This window comes from Sinocyclocheilus anshuiensis, unplaced genomic scaffold, assembly GCF_001515605.1.
Source record: "Sinocyclocheilus anshuiensis isolate Anshui unplaced genomic scaffold, SAMN03320099.WGS_v1.1 scaffold775, whole genome shotgun sequence".
In the NCBI taxonomy this organism is placed as follows: domain Eukaryota; kingdom Metazoa; phylum Chordata; class Actinopteri; order Cypriniformes; family Cyprinidae; genus Sinocyclocheilus; species Sinocyclocheilus anshuiensis.
Genome location: NW_015552614.1, coordinates 1,046,802 through 1,062,624, shown reverse-complemented (window position 1 = coordinate 1,062,624; position 15,823 = coordinate 1,046,802). Strand labels below are relative to the sequence as shown.

Sequence of the window (15,823 nt, the reverse complement as noted above, 5' to 3'; positions counted from 1 at the left end):
GAGAAATATATGTAGCTTTTAGCTGTTGTATTTTCAAAATTCATGGGGCGGGGGTTGAAAACCAGCTCCTGAATGTGCAATTTCTTACTTATAAAAAGTTTCCATCTCAATAAAATGCGAGCGTATACAGCATGCCGGCATTAAAAATCTTTATGAGCAAACGTGCTGCCCTCGCATTGGGAGTTCTGTGGAGAATTGGATATGCGTGTTTAGACGTAGGTCGGATGTCCAGATATCAGATGTGTATCCGATTAAAATCCACATTTGGAAGTGGCTCAGATCGGATGCAAAAAAATCGGATCTCGTGCGGGTTTTTGTGTTTACACGTGTGCAACAAATTCCGATCTGTGTCAGATGTGAGCGAAAGATTGGATTTTTTGTGCCAGTGTAAACGCAGCCTAAGAGTTCTCATTTCTGGGTGAACTACTCCAAAAGAAAATATATTTTTCTTGTATTTTTATTTTATTTTATTTTGCAGTGTAACGATTATGATCTGATCTAATGGTCTGTTCTTAATCGGTTTATAGGTTTGGTATCTAAAATCCCTTCAAGGTCACTTGATGAATACTGCTTATTCACACTGTACAGTCAGACGTTCAATAATTACGAGAGTAACTGCGAGACTGCTGTAGATGAAAATCAACACAGAATAATGAAATGCCCCTTGTGAAAGTCACATTATCTGTGTATCCTCACGTATGAAATACACAGATCTGAGAGGATAAAATGAGTGCTGGAACACTGACAGATCTTCTCTGATTGAAGCTCTTTGTTTATATCGCTCAATCCTACAGGGAATGACTGATCCAATCAGCAGAGAGCTCTGTGTACGAATGTGTTTGTAGAAAAGAGGCAAAGAAGGCAAGAGATCATCCGAGGTAAAGAGGCTTCACATTTCTATCACTATTAAGGGATTATATGATCCATCACGGGTGGTTAAGTGTCCATAATCCAGTCATCTATAGCTGCGCGTCTGTGTCTGTACGGCCCCGTAATCATGATAACGGCAAAACTGAGGCGGTTAAATCCCAATACACAATTGAAATCACAATACAGAAAATCTCATAACACACACATGTACAAACTAACTCCAGTGCAATACACAGCATATCCTTGGCTTGCAATAATAACATTTCAAATGGCCCAGGGTGCAATGGGAACAAGCAGACCTTCTTTAAGGCCTTTAACTGCATTTTTACTGCAGATGAAGATTACATTCATGCAGCCTTTGCAAGGATATGAGTTATAATGCCTGTAAATACATAAATACACAGGAGTTCATTTTAATAATTAAGCTATAATTTAGCTAAATAGCTATATTCTGTGGAAAAATGTACTCAGAAATAAGCTACATCTCCCAAAATGTCCCATTGGAATATTTCTATCAATTATTATTTCTTTATGGATTATTTTTGGTATATCAATTATTTTTAATTTTTTTCCTTTGCATATTGAGGTTGGATCTATTTACACTATCATCAAATTTTTGGATACATTAAACTGACTGAAAGTCACATTTATAATGTTACAAAAGATTTATATTTTAAATAGATACTGTTGTTTTGAAATTTCTATACATCAAAGAATAATCATCAAAAAGATGTTATTACGAATTCAACAAAAATATTAGGGAGCAAAACTGTTTTCATCATTGATAATAATAAATGTTTCTTGAGCACCAAACTAGCATATTAGAATGATTTCTGAGAGATCACATGTATAAATGACATTTTATAATATATAAAATTATAAATAATTTTAAAATATATACATTTAATTTATTTTAAATTGTAATAATATTTTACAATTTTACTGTTTTATTGTGACTTTTTATGAAATAAATGCTTTGTTGAGCAAAACATAAAAAATCTCTATACACTGTAGTGTATATCTAGGATATTTTTTAAAAAGTAAAATGATTAATAAGTAAAATAAATGACAGATTACTGATTCATAAAAAAAACAAACGAGATACCTTCTTATAAGGTAAAAATCTATTTAAAAAAAATAATATTATAATATTATACTAAATGCATTATTATTAAATTCTTTAGTAGAAAGGTTTTCTTTTTGGGTTAGTGTAAAATTATTATAATAAGCTTTACACAAAAACAACAGATTTCTGTGATATGGCCTCATTTATAGCTAGATAAATGTGTGTGGCTGGTTGTGTAGCGTTTATGTTCTCTTACCCATAATGATGCCGTTTGGCTCCGAGGGAGGTTGCCAGACAACCCTGACAGACGTGAGACGCACTTCTGGAAACACCAACCTGACAGGTGGACCGGGAACTGGAGAGAAGAGGGGAAGGGAGAGAGAGAGCGAAAGAGGATACACAGTCGAACATGGTATTTAAAACAGATTACTGTAGTCTACGTTCTGATTTCTTCTAATGTAGCACATATTTCAAACACTTCAAAAAATCTGTTTGTGGGGCCAAGCTTTTATCTCGGCCACGATAAATATGGCATTTTAATCTCTTCTTACACACACACAAAGTCTCCCTGTAAACTTCTAATTCCTTAAATCCCTAAATATAAATATTAGTGTTTCATAATACTCATAAAACACATTTAACTCTGCCAGTGGACACTAGGCCAACAGCGCTGGTAATCCACTACTTATGATATGTGTGTGTGTGTGTGTGTGTGTGTGTGTGTGTGTGTGTAAGTGTGAGTCAGTGTGTGTAGAGAATAATCACATAGAAATTCCAGTATCTGGTATCCCTGTATATTTCCGAATGAATGTTGCTCCATTGAGCCGATTAAGAAAAATGACAGAAAGAGGGCATTTGTCCTTTTGCTGGCAAAACTCCACAGTCCACATATGAACACACTCACTCATTTCAAAGGGAAATATGGCAGCTTACTTTCCCTTGCTGTGTAAATATATTGCATACATGTGAGTACATATTTCTGAGAGAAACTTTCGGAAGGAAATTTTATTGCTCAGAGGTTGCTCTTACATAGCTCATGAGACTTAATGAGGTTTCTGTATCATACTTCACTTCAGATTTACGTCTATTTTTACGTTTTTTTTTTTCAGTATGACATTAGTTTCATGATAACTAAGCACATTTTCCCTCCAAATTCTCATTACCATAATTTGAAAAACAACTCATTTTCATTACTGCAATGCGAAAAACAATAATGACATTTAAATTTCATAGAAAATTTGTAAAATACAATTAAATTAATACTTATTGTAGTAAATATACAAAATAATAATATTTAATTCCCAGAACTAATCATATTTATTGTACTAAATAAGTAATAATTACTAATAAATAATACATAAAATTAATTATGAATAATAATTACAAAATATTATTTATTTATATAATTAGAAAAAGTAATTTTAAATATAATAATTTAAATAATTATAGAACATAAATATTAAATATCTAAGTTAGGCTTATTTGTTTACTAAAAACGAATGACTGTTATTTCAAGAATATTTGTATTATTGCTCATTACAGTACAGAAAATATAATTATAAAAAAATACAATAATTATAAATACAATAATTAAAATTAATAATTATACTAATTGCATATTGAATCATTTAAGTTATGTTTTTTCTTTTTGTAATTAAAAATGTGTGATTGCTTTACTGTATTACAAGGACATTTTTATTATTGCTAAATAATTATTGTTCATTATTATTAATAACAAATGTAATTATAAATAAAATAATAAAATAATTATAATAATTATAGTGATTAAATATTGAATCATTTATATTGAGAAATAGGAGACACAAATGATATTACTGGGGTCTTTTTCTCAGGATAAATATCTAAAAAGCATTAGACCTTCAAAAGTCACCATTTAATGTCACAGCTGTCTGTGAACAAATTGAGATCTCATTAGTGATTTTTCTTTTCTATGAGTTGGGATAAAAAACGGAGCGAGTGAGAGGTGGTTCAGACAGGTGACTCAAGCGATGCATTGATGCAGGTTGAGGTTTCATGCAGTGGGGGCACCAGGAGGCCAGGCGAAAGTGTGAGCGAGCATGCATGTGTGTTTGTCTGTGTCTGGAGCCACGTGGGAGGTAATGCCAGTCTGAATGTCGGGCACAGCTGGAAACCACCAGAGCATGAAGCAAGACATAACCATGAGATAGCATTATGAATGTGTGTGTGCGTGTTTACTGGTGTTTGAGTGTGTGAAGGAACATCTGCTAAATGGGTAGCTTTCACTCAAAGTCTAATTTTGACCCAATGTGTGTGCGAACATTTACTTTTGCTTTTATTATGCGTGTATGATTTGTCATAACCAGTGGGAATGTGTGAAGAATTAGATGATGCTTTCTGTTCAGTGGGCGATGCATTGATTTTATCGGTTGCTTACCATCATCCTTGGTTCTCTCAACTGTGGTGGGGAGGCTGGGTGGTCCGTCACCGACACGTGTAAATGCGAGCACCTGAACCTCATACAGGATGAACTTGCTAAGGTTTTTTAAAAGAAGCAAGTGAGTCTGGTTCCTGTTCACCAGCTGGACCTGGGGAGCCCGCTCTGAATCTTTTTCTCTATATAATACCTAGAGATAAAAGGAAACAAGGAAATATAGGTCACACAGAAACAGTTTTGATGTGATATAGAGTGTTGGAACATCCTAAAATCAACAACAACCGTACAGTGTGTAGTAGTGCTCGCTAATTACTATTCTATATATACTACTCATTCTTAAGTTTAGGGATTTGAGCAAACCCCTGATGGATGATTAAATGGATCAGAATATCATGGCCATGTACACACTGCAGCTAAAGTTTGTTGTCAATTCACCTTTTAGTGCTTAATACTATTCTGAACACACAAAATTCAGTAATTTACAGGAGTGACAAACGCTTTCTACAACCAAATTGACTCCTGGAAAATTCAGCTAGTAAAAAAACCGCATTAACAAAGACCCTATGCAGTGTGTGTAGGGAACCGGACTAAACAACTAGTTGTTGATGTATTTAAATGCGTATCAGAGTTGTGTCTCTCTTCTGTATGCACAATGCAGGAAATCACAGGGAACGAGGTACATCTTGACTCATTAGTGTTGCCAGATCTTGCTATAAAAACAATCAAATAAAACAAGCCCATAATAAACTTTAGGGGTGCTCCGACTGATCGGCTACCAATCACTATCGCCCGATAATCACATTGGGATGTATGATCGGCGGTCTCTAAAAAGGCCGATCTCAAAAAAACGATCTCAAGCTGATGACACTGCCGTGAAAGGTTTGGCATGACATGCAGCGGCACCATCTCAGTCTCTGTCCGGTGCGGGTAAAATAATTATAATGTTGAAGGTGAGGTACTGAGGTATTTTTTCCGCGCTCATGTTAACGGATTAATAAAGCGTGCACACTGCAGACGGTTGTGGTCCGGCAGTGCGTTCCTCGAGCGGTGTGTCTGCAGCAGTGCAGAGATCGTTTCTGCACCGAGTCTGTTGCTGCGCTGCAAGCGCCGAATTAAAGTAACAGCGCATTGTTTGCAGTAAATATGAACATGGATTGACACGAAAATGTAGTAATTACACCATAAATGCATATTATTAAAGTCTACTGTGTTTCACAATCAACACATATGGCTTTTTGGCTAGGCTTAAAGGAAAAGAGCACTTTTAGATCAACAAGGCAATAATAGATGGCACTCGTGGAGCCTGGAGGTAGGAAAACAAAGTTCTTTATGAACCGCAGGATTGCTTGTAATAAAGATTTCAATGCAAAATGAAAGGCAGTAGAGCTGACTATTTCTGTCAATGGTAAGTTTGTGATAACATAAGAAAAGTAGTTTAAATGTTTTGCCACTTGCTTGAGCAACTTAATATATAAATCTAGAAGTAAATGCAAAAGTAAAAAGCATTGAATAATGTGTTGCTTATATTTATTGTGTTTAAACATGCCTGTTAAAGATTGTATTTCTGTACTGTGTAAAAAAAGAATAGCAATGCTGAAAAAGCATTTCCAGTGACAATGTTTGGCTCAAAAACCCTGATCGGAGCACCCCTAATAAACTTAAATCCAAACATTTTATCTTGGAAATAAGCCACATACCAAAATAAGTGGACCTTCCAGGCATACACAAAACATGAAGGCTCTGTCAATGGTGATTTAGTTAAAATCTCTTTGGTCGCTGTAATATTACTTTGGTCAAAAATAGTGGATACCAAATGCACAAGACGCCAGACTGTTCTTATAGTAACCATGCTGTCAATCATCACAATTTCGAAGGTGAGTTAATGGTAATTTAGGAGATTTACTACCATATATAAATGTGGTTGTCACTCCTGAAACTTTACAGAGTGTCCATTGCAATAGAGATGTACAGTAGAGATGAGCTCATTTGACTTGGGCTATAAGGCAACCACACAGCAATCGCTCACAACACTTCAGTATCTTTTACACGTGCAAACATCACTGTTTCTTCAGATAAAAATTAAGAAAAAAACCCCAACAAGTTCAAGTTTTGCCTAACTTGGGTCTTGACTTCAGAAGTGATCAATAATTCATTGTGCTATTTCATTTCCTCCCCGCTTTTTACCGTCTAAGCATTTTGTCAAGTGGCTTCTTCCGACAGTGTGTAAAAGGAAAAACTGTTTCAGCAATTTCATGATCTTGCATCATGTCACTCTACACAGCCTAAGCAGAAAATTGAGAAAGCCTTATACAAGCAACAGTGCACAGGGGTTTCAATAGCTTCACATACTTTATAGATGTGTTCAAAATGAACACAATATGAACTAAGTTCGGCTGAATGTATGTGCATTAAAGCATGAGGAAAAACTTTTGTAGATGTGTGTATCAACAGCTCCATGTGGTACAAAGTGCCTTTGGCGCATGATACAAGCATTACATTAGATGTGGAGAAGTGTACTGCATATTCTTTTTTGCTACGGTGCTTCTGATTGGTTCTGCTATGTGGTTGTTAGGCTGTTCTGCTTGGTTTCTTACTTTCCCACATCAAAAGAGCCCTCCTCCAAAAAAAGCATATTTTTATATATATATATATATACTGTATATATATTAACACTTAGGTTGCAATTAAATGTAAACAGCAATAGATCTTTTCTTCCATATTGTAATGTATATTCATATGTAATGGACTGCCAGGGACTTGACAAAATCCATTGGTTGATGATTGGATGGAGGCAAATCTGAATGCGAGCTTGCTGTTGATTTTGGAAGAACAGGGTTTACGCTGACTAAATTACTTGAGAAGTCCTACATGCATCACCGGAGAGAAGTCTGTCATTTTGCCACAAGATCGAGGTTTGACATTTTGATTAAATATTACAAGGTCAAAACATTTTGAAAAATGAAATATGAATCATTTACAATTAGATCTATAACATGCTTTTACAAATTAAGTTGAATTTTCATTTCATGACGACTTTCATGAAAGAACAGCAATGTCTATGATAACATCCTAAACTGTAAAATGACTATAGAAACTATGATTTAAACAACCTTACAGTTGAAATAACAGTTTTGACAAAAATAAAATGTTAAAGTTTTATAAAATGATAAACCTGCAATTTCAGCCCACTAAATGATTATGTATATTATATATAACTGGTCTGAACAAAAATGGCAGAGGGGCTGAAAAAAAAATGCTAATTCACTCTCTGACAGTCTGTCTGAAAAATGACGAGTTTGCAGATGTTTAAAGGGATAATTCACCCCAAAATTATAATTATGTCATCATAAACATGAAGGTATCATGTTTTAAAAATACTGGACCACTTCATTGTATATACTAAATAAATAAATACATTTGCATTTTGAAACATTCATTAAAATATCTTCCTAAACAAGCACTGCTAATAAAATAATTCCAGTCAGATGTCTCTATATACAGTAGAAATTCACCCTTCTACAGTGTTTTGGCAGGCAGAACTCTCCAGCCAAACCTGTGGGGGATTTTAAGGGTCTTAAAGCATTCTCTTTGATATAGTAACCATACCTTGTAACCAAGGATGTGTCCATTCTTCTGGTGTTCAGGGATCGAACCCCAGGTGACCAATATACTTGTGGAGCTCATTGCTTCTGCGCTCACATTTTCTGGGGCACCAGAGGGAACTGAAAACACACCCATATGAAAAGCCATTTTATTCTAAAGCAAAAACCTACTCAAGGCTGTGTGTTAAGAGTGATTTTACAACACTTAAAGGCTGTTTTTCATCATATTGGAACAACAATAAGATAAAAGACTCCAATTATCTTTAATAATAATGCGAATGAACAATTCCACCAAGTAATACAGCTCATTAGCCTAAGGGTGATGTCTTACCAGCTGACTCAAAACAATTTATTTTGGTCAGGGTTTTACATCTACTGACTATTTTTTGCTGAAATCACACTCTCTTCTATTGGAGTCTGTCACATGCACTGATTAAAAATGGAAGAGTTTCTCTATGATTCCCTGTCATGTGAAGCTTCGCTGAAATAAGAACAGGAGAACCGCATGAGCATAACCTTTTGTAATGGACTGATTTAGGAAACAATTTGAAGGGGCAACTTTACCCTCTGATTGTGTGTGATGTATAGTTGTTCCTTCAAGGCTTGCCGGCATATGTTCATGCACAGCCTTAGTGAGAAAAAGATTTTCATTTGCTAAACGAAGCGACAAAGACGCTTTCTTAAGTCCTATTCGGACGGTAACTGTTTCTCATGTGAACATCTGTAAAAATAAATTTATATGGCACCTAAGTGATAAAACTCATGGATTCAGATGCACATTTGGAGAAGCAAGTTCTGTGATCCTACGAAGCCAGGAACGCGCTGCTCATGTGGCCAGTCACATAACTGTCTGCTGTACATAAAATTAATTAAAAATAGGAAAATTGATGCGCTATAGTTTTCTGTCTTGCATTTTATCTCTCAAAATGATGGATGCCATTAAAAATGTGGAGATTAGCCGAAATAAGTTAATGCATCCTCTTATTTACATAAGGTAAACATAAAGCTAATTGGTTTATATTTTTTTATATACAATTGTATATACTACACATTTTAAAATGATATTGCATACCTGTTGCTGCCATAATAATGACCCATTTCCAATGTTTACATGCTTTTCTTCTCTTTCTTCTTTTTGTTTTTAACAGCTCCCACTCGCTGTGGTGGAGCAGTCATGAAATATTGTTCTTGTAAATACTTTCCAGCATTTCAGTAATAAATATGCATGCAAATTACAGTGAAGTGCAGCAGTTCCTGTACGGTGTTCGGCAGTGGTCAAAAAGGACTTAAACAGTGATTTTTGAATTGATTTCTTCTTGTAAACTCAGAGATGTGGATTTGGATGCAATTAAATTACCACACAACCTTGGTTTTTGTCAAAAAAAAAAAGAAGGAAAAAACAGTAGGCAATTAGGCTGGGGATTTTTACTCAGGTGGTGGGAGAAAAACACTGACATTCTGGATTCGGACAGCAATAAAATCACAGACTAACCCCTGTAAATGTTGAAAATAGCTTACGTTCCCATGATAAACAATTATTCATCGAATTGGGCTTTATTCTGTTAGTTATTTAGGTGTAAGAGAACTGTGTTTGCAATATGCGGTTTTTAACGTTTGCTGAGAAAAATGATTCACAGCAAGTTTGTTGGTTCTTCAATGTGTGAGGTAGCTAACTGCAGGATCCTTACACTCCTGAAAACAATTGTAGGGTTTCAAAAGTGTGATTTCCAGGACTAGAAAACATAAAATCTGCAAAAATAATGAAAAAGCTGTGGAAATTTATATAGTTTCTGTCAGGACCACTATCGTCAAATATGATTGACAATTAGCATACAGTTTGGATTGGCGGTATGGTTCTGTTCTGGGCAAGAACTCCCTGCGCCTCCATGCAGCCTAGCATGTATGAGAGCAGGGAGAGCAGCAATAACCCCCCAGGGTAAACAGAACAGAACCAACATAAATGTATGCAGATATTGTTAAAGTTCAATAATTTTATGTACACATTTTTGAATTAGTCTGATTCAAAGGAGAATCAGAAGGCTGAATCCCGACTGACAGAGGAGTTGGGGATGGAGAAGGGTAATTAGCTATTGAGCAATGCGAAAACTGCTGATAATACTGAGGGACCTTATATATGAATGCTTAGATAGGTGTCGTATTCCCATAGGTTGATGGGGATCAGCTGAGAGTCAGCTGATGCGAGCTTAACTAACGTGACCTGCCAGAACTAACGCTACGCTTGATGAATGTAATTTTCACAATCAATAGGAAAATTCATGGAGAAACGGATGCTTGAAACCTGTAAGTGCTCACTGCCAAGGCCACAAGTGCCCACCTCACCAGCTGCCTCTGATCATTTCAAACTTTCTAGATGTTGTCTAAGGGTCGACAGGATCATTAACTCAGCAGGGAGTCGCTGGAGCAGCTAACACCCACCCGCTGAGAGATGTGGCCTCGGGCACAGACTCCATCTGAGTCTCCAGTGACTATGTAAATGAAGCTTACGTCTAAAAATCGGATAGTAGCACGCAGCTAAACTGTAGCTTGTTTAGAGTTACTAAGGAACGCAGCAACTTGTGGCATTAAACTAAAAATCAACTGACATATCTTTATAAGAATTTCATGTAAATATCTGTCTTATATTTTATGCTACCCATCTTATAAAACACAAATAAAATGAAAAATGATCAAAATGGAAATTTGACCATAACACAATGATGCTTATATTAACATAACTCATTTGGTTACATACTGTACAAAACATCAACTATTTTGTTTCTTTTCCTCAAATGCACGACATTAATCATTCATTTATTATTAATTTTGATCATTACCTTTGTAAAAATCAAAAGTGGAGAAGCTACTTTTAAAGCAAGTATGTTTTATGGGAAGTTATTTTGCTGTGTCACCTGACTCTTTAGTTTTGCCCAGCACAGGACTACTCCAGGGTCCAGGCCCGATGGCGTTGAAAGCCTGAATATTCAGCTCGTACTCCGTCCACTCCTCAAGTCCCTCCACCGTCATCTCCTGAGAGAGGCACTCAGAAACGGTCTCCATCCGGGGCAGGCCAAGCCCGTCTGCTCTTTGTGCACGTACACGGTAACCCACGCTTTCAGGATTTCCGTTATAAGCTGCCTCTGGAAGCGGCTACAAAAGATGAAGAGGAAAAACTTTGGGGCGGGAGAGACTTTGATAAACCTACATCAATAATAACACCCAAAAGCTGTGAATTGGATTGTAAGTGCTCTAGAAAAATTATGCTATGTAAAATGGTTGACAAACTGTGTTACAGGATAAAGTTATATAGAGTGTCCTCAACATTTCTGAACACTTCAGGCACTTAAAATATAGGAATTTCATTGCATTAGATTAAAAAATAAAATAAAATAGAAATAGCACTCCTGCACACTTTCTAAACAAAACATTTCCCAAAAATAATATATCTGTAAGTTATAAAAAATAAAATAATTCAAATCTTGTTGTCTAATGCAATGAAATTAGATAGATACAAGATGGTTCAAAAGTCTGGGGTCAGTAATATTCCTCAAAAAAAGAAATTATTACTTTCATTCAGCAATGACCCATTAAATCGATAAAGTGTCAATAAAATAAAAAAAACGTAGTTACTAAAGATTTCAATAAAAAAAAAAAATGCTGTTCTTTTAAACTTTCTATTTATCAAAGAATCTTGAAAAAAATTATCATTGTTTCCACATTATTTTAAGAAGCACAGCTGTTTTCAACATTGATAATAATAAGAAATGTTTTTTGAGTACCAAATCAGCATATTAGAATGATTTCTGAAGGATCATGTGACACTGAAGACTGGAGTAATGATGTTAAAAATTCAGCTTTGTAATCACAGGAATAAATTAAATTTTAAAATATATTCGACTAGAAAACAACTATTTTAAAATGTAATAACATTTCACAATATTACTGTTTTTATTATCTTTTTAATCAAATAAATGCAGCCTTGGTAACATCTTACATCTTACCAACCCCAAACGTTTAAACAGTAGTGTATAAAAACAGAAAAGAAAAAAAAAAACTTAAGTTGCCCAAACACATTTGGGCAATTGTATTGGTATGGTACCGAAACTTAAGGGCTGAAAAAGTTTAACAAATTTTCTGCACGCTAATTTTACTCAACAGGAATTGGAAATAAATGTTTCACGGCATATCCCGGTGGCTAAGTTCTACGATGATCTAGATGAATGAAAACCTTCACACGCATCAAATTGTGTGCAGCAAACAGAAAGGAAGTTCCTTAATCTCCTCATAAACATAAATTAAATGACATTTCAAATTGGCTGTAATGCAGTTCAGTCCCTCGCCTGCTTCAGCTTCACGTTGGCACACGGCTCGGAGACATTTTCCAGCATTGGATGCCAAGAGTTCGCACATGGTTGCTCGCCTAGTACTTTAATGCACACTTAAAACCTTACGATGTTCACAGCTTCAGTACGTTGACTGCTTGAAAGCATTTCTATTAAAATGCTTTGGGCTAGTTGACGAATGCTGATGCGAGTGACTTCATAGGCATGGCCCAAATCAATGTTTGAGTTCTTATGGTCTTCATGATAAGCTGCTAATCTTTAGTTGCTTGTAACATCATGATTTGATATATGATGTGATATAAAAAATCGTTAAAAGCTATTCATCTATATCAATTTGACTGTTAGTCTATCTACAACAAGCGACCAGCATTTTGATGAGCTTTCTGATGAGCTTGCTTCGCTTTGGTTTATTTTCAGTTTGGTTAAATTGGATTAAAAGTGGTTAGTGAATAAGACTCAGGAATAAGACTTTTGTGCTGAAACACCAGAATGGTTTAGTTAATCAAAACCAATAAGTGTTCCTTTCTAAATACTTCTGAAGGTCAATGTATTTCCACAGCAACTCCTCATAAAATACATCTTCCAATGTAAATTCTCCTCATTAAAGACATTAACACTTAAGAAACTTGGGTTGCTTGGTAAATGACAGAAGAGCGGTAAAAGTATAACCTTTTATTTTATGGCAGCTACATAGAAGTTTTAGTATGAGCGTAATAAATGACTATCCAGAAAAAAGGGTTAGAGGTCACCGTTTTCGTTTTCAGCGCTTTTGAAGTACTGCATTAAGCATTATGTCCTGAGGGTCATTTCTTCAGCATCAACACCTGACAAATGTGTTACTACGACCAGGGGAGGCTTTGCAGAAGCCGTTTTTTTAGTCCTGTCTTATGTAATGACACCCTTCATGTTATGTGCCTCTACAACTCAAATTCTTCGATCGCTATTCAGGCTTTGAAAAGGTGAGAGGGGAAAAAAGGAGAACTGAAGGAGAAAATAACAGCAATTACATCTGATACTGACAGACACTATGGCTTGTGATAGCAAAAAACGGACAGGAAAAATAAGCTGTCATATATTTTTTTTTTTTTTCCTGGGGATAATAATACACTTTTATTATTTTTATAGAAAAGTAATTCAAAAACTACTAAAAAAATCTTAATGATGAATGTATGTACATCATCAACAAATAGCATTACATTTTTTTATGATTTATCTGTGAATAATTATAAATTGTTCATTTTAATAAACCAATTAAAAACTGATTCAATTTGTCTGAGTCATCAAAAAATTCCTGGGTGGCATTTTAAATGTATTAAAATGTTTTCATAAAAAATTAAATGCAGATATTTTGCCAGGTTATTGCAACATTATGTAGCATTGTGCATATAAATGAAAATAATTCAGTATTGTGAAAATATTAAATATTCCTTTACTTAAAAGTCTGGATAATTTTTTCATACCATATTTTAGATCCTGCATTACACTGTTATGATGTTTGGTCAAAATGATGGTTCACTCTGATTGTGAAAAATATAAATTTTATATTTTAAAATGTTATTTATACCTGTGATGGCAAAGCTGAATTTTCAGCAGCTATTACTAAAATGTCACAAAGCTCTTACAGAAATCGAATCAATTTTTGCTACACATAAAAGTATTAATTTATTAAAAAAATAAAGAAAGAAAGAATCGTACTGACCCCAGACTTTTTTTACAGTATAGTACAGAACACAAAATCACATTTACATGTAGAAAACCTGTTGAAAAGGTGAGAGGGGAAAAAAGGAGAACTGAAGGAGAAAATAACAGCAATTACATCTGATACTGACAGACACTATGGCTTGTGATAGCAAAAAACGGACAGGAAAAATAAGCTGTCAACCTCTTCCAGTATATCCCTCACCTATAAAGTGTGTGCACAGAAGCGCAACAGACAGTATTTGTGGCCACCTCTGCATGCGTTTGAGAGTGTGTAAATAGCTAGATTCTTATGAGAACTCCAGTTTTTAAGATAAAGTTCACAACAAATGTCCAGAACCACCTCCTTTCGATGCAACTGGAGAACCTTTTTAAGCTCTTTGGTTCTTACAAATGGCATATGTTTGGGGGAATGTATAGGAAAAGCTCCCAAGAAAAAAACAAATAAAAAAATAAAGAAAGAAAGAATCGTACTGACCCCAGACTTTTTTTACAGTATAGTACAGAACACAAAATCACATTTACATGTAGAAAACCTGTACTTGGTGCAAACTTGACTATGTGTGTGTGTGTGTGTGTGTGTGACCATTTCTCACCTCCCAGCGAATCCTTAGACTTGTTTCACTTGCAGAAATTACTATGAGATTTGTCGGGGCCACATCTGGACTAGACTGCAGGGTCTGCATCATACGAGAGGGCTGACTGAAAGGACTCGAACCTACAATGTTCACCTGCTTCATCCTGAACCTGAAAGGAATATGTAAGTGAGGAGAGACAAAAACAGCGTTTTTAATTCCCAGATCTTGCTTTTGAGTGCTCTACAGCCTCTGATCATCTGTAATCCCTTTAGGACAAGGTAGTGTGCCGAGAATCAGAAGCCAATCTTTCCACAGGACCTTGAGAAAATCAATTAAGGAGAGAAATAGAAAGGGGAGTGAGAGGAAGACAGAGAGAGCGAATGAAGAAAAGATGAAAAAAAATTGAACGAAGAGTGAAAAAAAATAGCTGGAGAGATGCATAACGCAGGGAGAGCTGGAAGTATAATGAGTGTTTGGTCAATATTGAAAGGACATGAACAGCTGAAATTTACTCAGAAACCCTGCTAGGTTGATGGGAAAGTGGTTTTCCATTCAGGAAAGGAGCGAAAGGCTCACCTGTACTGAGTGAAGGGGATGAGATTGGGAATCTCCAGAGTGTCTGAGGCTGGTGGACTGTCTATCTCATACAGAACCTTCCATTCCTCGTCCTCACCCACAGTCCCCACCTGTGGACACACAGAGGATGAGTTTGAAATGAAGAATGCACAGCATTCTGTGTGCTACAATGGACATACAATATACCAGACAATATTTAAAAACACACACACACACACACACACACAAAAAAGAAATATGACAAACATTTCAAACTATCGTATGCTTCACTGCAGTCACATGACCTCACTATGTTGCATGTTTATATCAGTTTTAACTTTTTTCTACAGTACAGAGATGGCAAAGGAACGGTAGCATTATTCCATGCTAAATGCTTCAAACAGTAGTAAACATGCTGCAAGATCTCATCAATGATGCATGTCCTTAAGCTGGAAATAAAAAATGGTTGTTTTGAACTTTTAATGCAATATTGAAAAGCTAAGAGAGTTCTATCAATGACTCTGGAAATGGAAATATTGTAATTTTAATGTAAAATTATTGTATTATTATTATTATTATTGTTTTGTACAGTACAATAGTATTACTATAGTAATACATTTCTGTATTGATTTCTATAACAAAATATTTTAATTCTAATAATAATTGAAAGAAAAACTATACAGAATCTAGGTTTAGTT

General features: G+C 35.2%; 1 protein-coding gene across 1 annotated transcript in view; it reads right to left on the bottom strand.

The window, feature by feature from the left end:
- LOC107665954 (protein sidekick-1-like) overlaps positions 1 to 15,823 on the bottom strand; it is a 211,610-nt gene that overhangs the window by 28,073 nt on the left and 167,714 nt on the right. Inside the window, exons 24-29 of the mRNA XM_016457025.1 lie at positions 15,147 to 15,256; positions 14,589 to 14,739; positions 10,864 to 11,101; positions 7,959 to 8,074; positions 4,353 to 4,542; positions 2,193 to 2,291 (exon numbers count right to left, since the gene is read on the bottom strand). Of these exons, the coding sequence (XP_016312511.1) occupies positions 2,193 to 2,291; positions 4,353 to 4,542; positions 7,959 to 8,074; positions 10,864 to 11,101; positions 14,589 to 14,739; positions 15,147 to 15,256 (904 nt within the window). The remainder of the gene's footprint in view (positions 1 to 2,192; positions 2,292 to 4,352; positions 4,543 to 7,958; positions 8,075 to 10,863; positions 11,102 to 14,588; positions 14,740 to 15,146; positions 15,257 to 15,823) is intronic.